General features: G+C 39.1%; 1 protein-coding gene across 1 annotated transcript; it reads right to left on the bottom strand.

Moving 5' to 3' along the window:
- Positions 1 to 218: 218 nt before the first annotated feature.
- On the bottom strand, positions 219 to 1,362 carry LOC133327890 (solute carrier family 35 member B1 homolog). The gene is made up of 3 exons (XM_061536424.1): positions 1,158 to 1,362; positions 628 to 1,092; positions 219 to 565 (listed from the first exon to the last, which is right to left on the bottom strand). The coding sequence occupies exons 1-3, from the start codon at positions 1,360 to 1,362 to the stop codon at positions 222 to 224; spliced, it is 1,014 nt and encodes a 337-aa protein (XP_061392408.1). The 3' UTR covers positions 219 to 221.
- Positions 1,363 to 2,899: the final 1,537 nt, after the last annotated feature.

Here is a 2,899-nt window from a genome sequence, read left to right as displayed (position 1 = left end):
ATTATACAAAAATGTTGAATAAAAATATCAACAAAACAACAAAATATACACTATTTTTTATAATTTGGTCTATATAAAATATTATATATAAATATCAAAAAAAATCTTAGTTATGGAAATTTGTTTGTGTGTATTTTAAAGTAGTAGTAGAAAAAAAATCAATTACATTAATATGCATCCTCAGACTTGTCAATAGCAACCTCCGCATGACGAAACTAATTCTATGATATTAACTTCTTCTTTTCCTCGGTGTCTTTTGGAAGGGGTTTCTTATTTGATGCTGGAGGTTTCTTACCATAGAACATATCGGCAAAGAGGCCGGCAAATACCAGAACAGCGCCAAACCATTGACGTGGCAATAAGACATTACCAAACAACACCACAGAACAGAGTACGGTAAAGAATTTACGGGTGGTGGTGACAACAGAACATGCCAACGGGCCAAAACCAGAAACCATTAGGAAAATGAATAGTTGACCCAAGGCACCACACAGTGCCAACATGGCCATATGGCCCCACAACTCAGGGTGGCGGCTGGCGAAATGTATGAATTCTTTGCCTTCACCTAAAAAAGAAGAGAATTTGTTTTAAATTATTTTCAATTATTTGAGAAGTTGTTCTACATACCTGTCACAATCATGGCAAAGCCCAACATCAGAGTACTCCAAAAGTTCATGGCAAACATCATTTGCTGCCCAGAAGGGGCACTTGAGGAACGCATACGTTCTTGTACGGCACCCGTTAAACCGTCCATAGACAAACTGAGTATGAGCAGCAATTCACCCAATCCAGTTTTGTCAGTGGCCGCCACAGCTGGGGCCTTACTCTCCTTGTACATGAACAACACCACCCCCACAACAATGGTCAGTACACATATATAACGTATCCAGCTATAGGATTTACGTCCAATCAATACACCCAATATCATTACGGGTATGGGCTTAGCAGATTTACCCACAACCTGTGTAGGATAGGGTACCCAACGCAATGCCATATTTGAGGAAACCATGGCCAAAAGGTATGTCAATGCACTGATGGCATAATAACTCCGGGGAGTGGTGTCTTCCTTTTGTGGTTTGACCGTCAGCATGCCTGAAAGACAAAAAAGAAGAAATTTCGTTAGTATCCCGAATGGAATCTCTCCTGCTTTAACTTACCCTTGGCAAAAATAAAATTACATAAACACTGCACCCACACCAGAGCCAAGGCATAGGTGAACTTTTCACCCACCGTGCCATCTTCATTGGCCTGTTGGCCATAACGTCCACGCGTTATTTTCTCTTGGACAATGCCATAGAGGAAATAGCAAAAGAATATTCCCAAGGCATAAATTAGAAAGCGGCTTTTCTCCGGTATTTTCATTGTCTTGTTCTTCTTCTGCAAACAGCTGGGCAAATGATATGTTTTGTTCTTGGCTTTCCACTAATTGTTTATTATTTATATTTCCTTTTTATGTTATGTTATTAAAACATATTTTATTTTCCAGTAGAGCTCTGTCAGTTGTGCGCAATTGAAGTCGGTGTACTTGAATCGAAAACAACAACACCACTTTACCTACACGTCATACGTTTTTTTTGTGGACCTATCAAAATTAAAAACGTTCCAAATGAAATCAACTGTTGGGAGACAACGTTATCCCCCGTTTGTTTACGAATCTGTTTGATAGAGGCATGCAAAAAGTGAATATATCAGCTGATGAACTTTTTGATTCACCAAAATGAACTGAACGAAACTTTTTAATAAAAGGCGTGATTTAAAAAAAAAAAAAATAAGATTTTGGAAAAAGAAATACTTTTTAAATAAATTGAAAGCTGGGATTAAAAAAAATTATAAACAATAGGCTTGGATTTTAAAAGAAATAGCGTTAGTGTTAAGTGAGTGAGTGACTGACTGACAGAACATCGCCAAACAAAACGACTGAACCTAGAAGCTTGAAATATTGAGTGTGGGTTGTTGTTGGTGAGTAGGCGTGAGATAAGGCTGGGTTTTTGGAAATTCGAACAAGAAGGGTACGAAATGTATTAAAATGTACCAAATATGGTACCCTCTGTATTAGGCGAACGCGAAGAGCTAGAATTCTGTAATTTGAAATGTGGGTCACTGAAGGAAAGTTAGAAAGCTGTACAAAAGGGTTTTTGGAAATTCGATAAGTGTACTAAAAGTACTATTGAACATATAAAGCTAAAACCTTGAAATTTTATATGGAATACAGGTAGGGAAGTGATGTTGATGTATGGAAATGGTTTAAGAATTTCGTACTTATTTTTATAAAAAGTACAAAATGGTACTAAATTTGGTACTATTTGCATATAGTTGAGATGGAATGGATGAGATGGAATTTTAAAAATCTGAAAATCACACCTCAAATTAGGACAAATGTTTTGAGAGTACAGGGTGATCTGGGCCAAGGCAAATGGTCTTGGTGTAAATCCAACGAAGACGGAACTGGTAATGTTTACTAGGAAGCGTAAGCTCGCCGTTTTTGTTCCACCAACATTGGATGGGGTGCAACTTCACCTATCTCCCGAAGCAAAGTACCTCGGCACAATCCTGGACTGTCAACTACGATGGAAAAGGAACGTTGAGGAGCGGGCGAAGAGAGGAATGATTGCACTCTACGCATGCAAGAACTCTATTGGGAAAAGCGGGGGGCTTAACCATTGACTATACACTGGTTGTATAACACTGTGGTGAAGCCCATCTTGTCCTATGGCTCTCTTGTTTGGTGGAACTGTCTGAGCCTCAAGTCGACATCTAGTAAATTAGACAAGGTACAAAGAGCCGCCGCAATTTTAGTTACAGGAGCCAGAAGGAGTACACCACAAGCAGCTCTGAACGCAACGCTGTACTTCAAGCCTTTGGGCCTAAGCATTAAGTGTCAGGCTGCGCGTAGCGCCCT

The sequence above is a fragment of the Musca vetustissima genome, unplaced genomic scaffold (assembly GCF_032173495.1).
Source record: "Musca vetustissima isolate MV318-11 ecotype Yass unplaced genomic scaffold, APGP_CSIRO_Mvet_v1 utg54260, whole genome shotgun sequence".
Classification (NCBI taxonomy): domain Eukaryota; kingdom Metazoa; phylum Arthropoda; class Insecta; order Diptera; family Muscidae; genus Musca; species Musca vetustissima.
The sequence above is the reverse complement of the archived record's forward strand: the minus strand, read 5'-3'. Positions and strand labels throughout refer to the sequence as shown.

What these genes read in the sequence shown, in the direction of transcription:
- LOC133327890 (XM_061536424.1), bottom strand. Translation starts at nt 1,362, where the DNA reads ATGAAAATACCGGAGAAAAGCCGCTTTCTAATTTATGCCTTGGGAATA. An exon ending in TAATTTTATTTTTGCCAAGG is followed by an intron (nt 1,093 to 1,157) that starts GTAAGTTAAAGC and finishes TTTGTCTTTCAG; the next exon opens with GCATGCTGACGGTCAAACCA. An exon ending in CTTTGCCATGATTGTGACAG is followed by an intron (nt 566 to 627) that starts GTATGTAGAACA and finishes CTTCTTTTTTAG; the next exon opens with GTGAAGGCAAAGAATTCATA.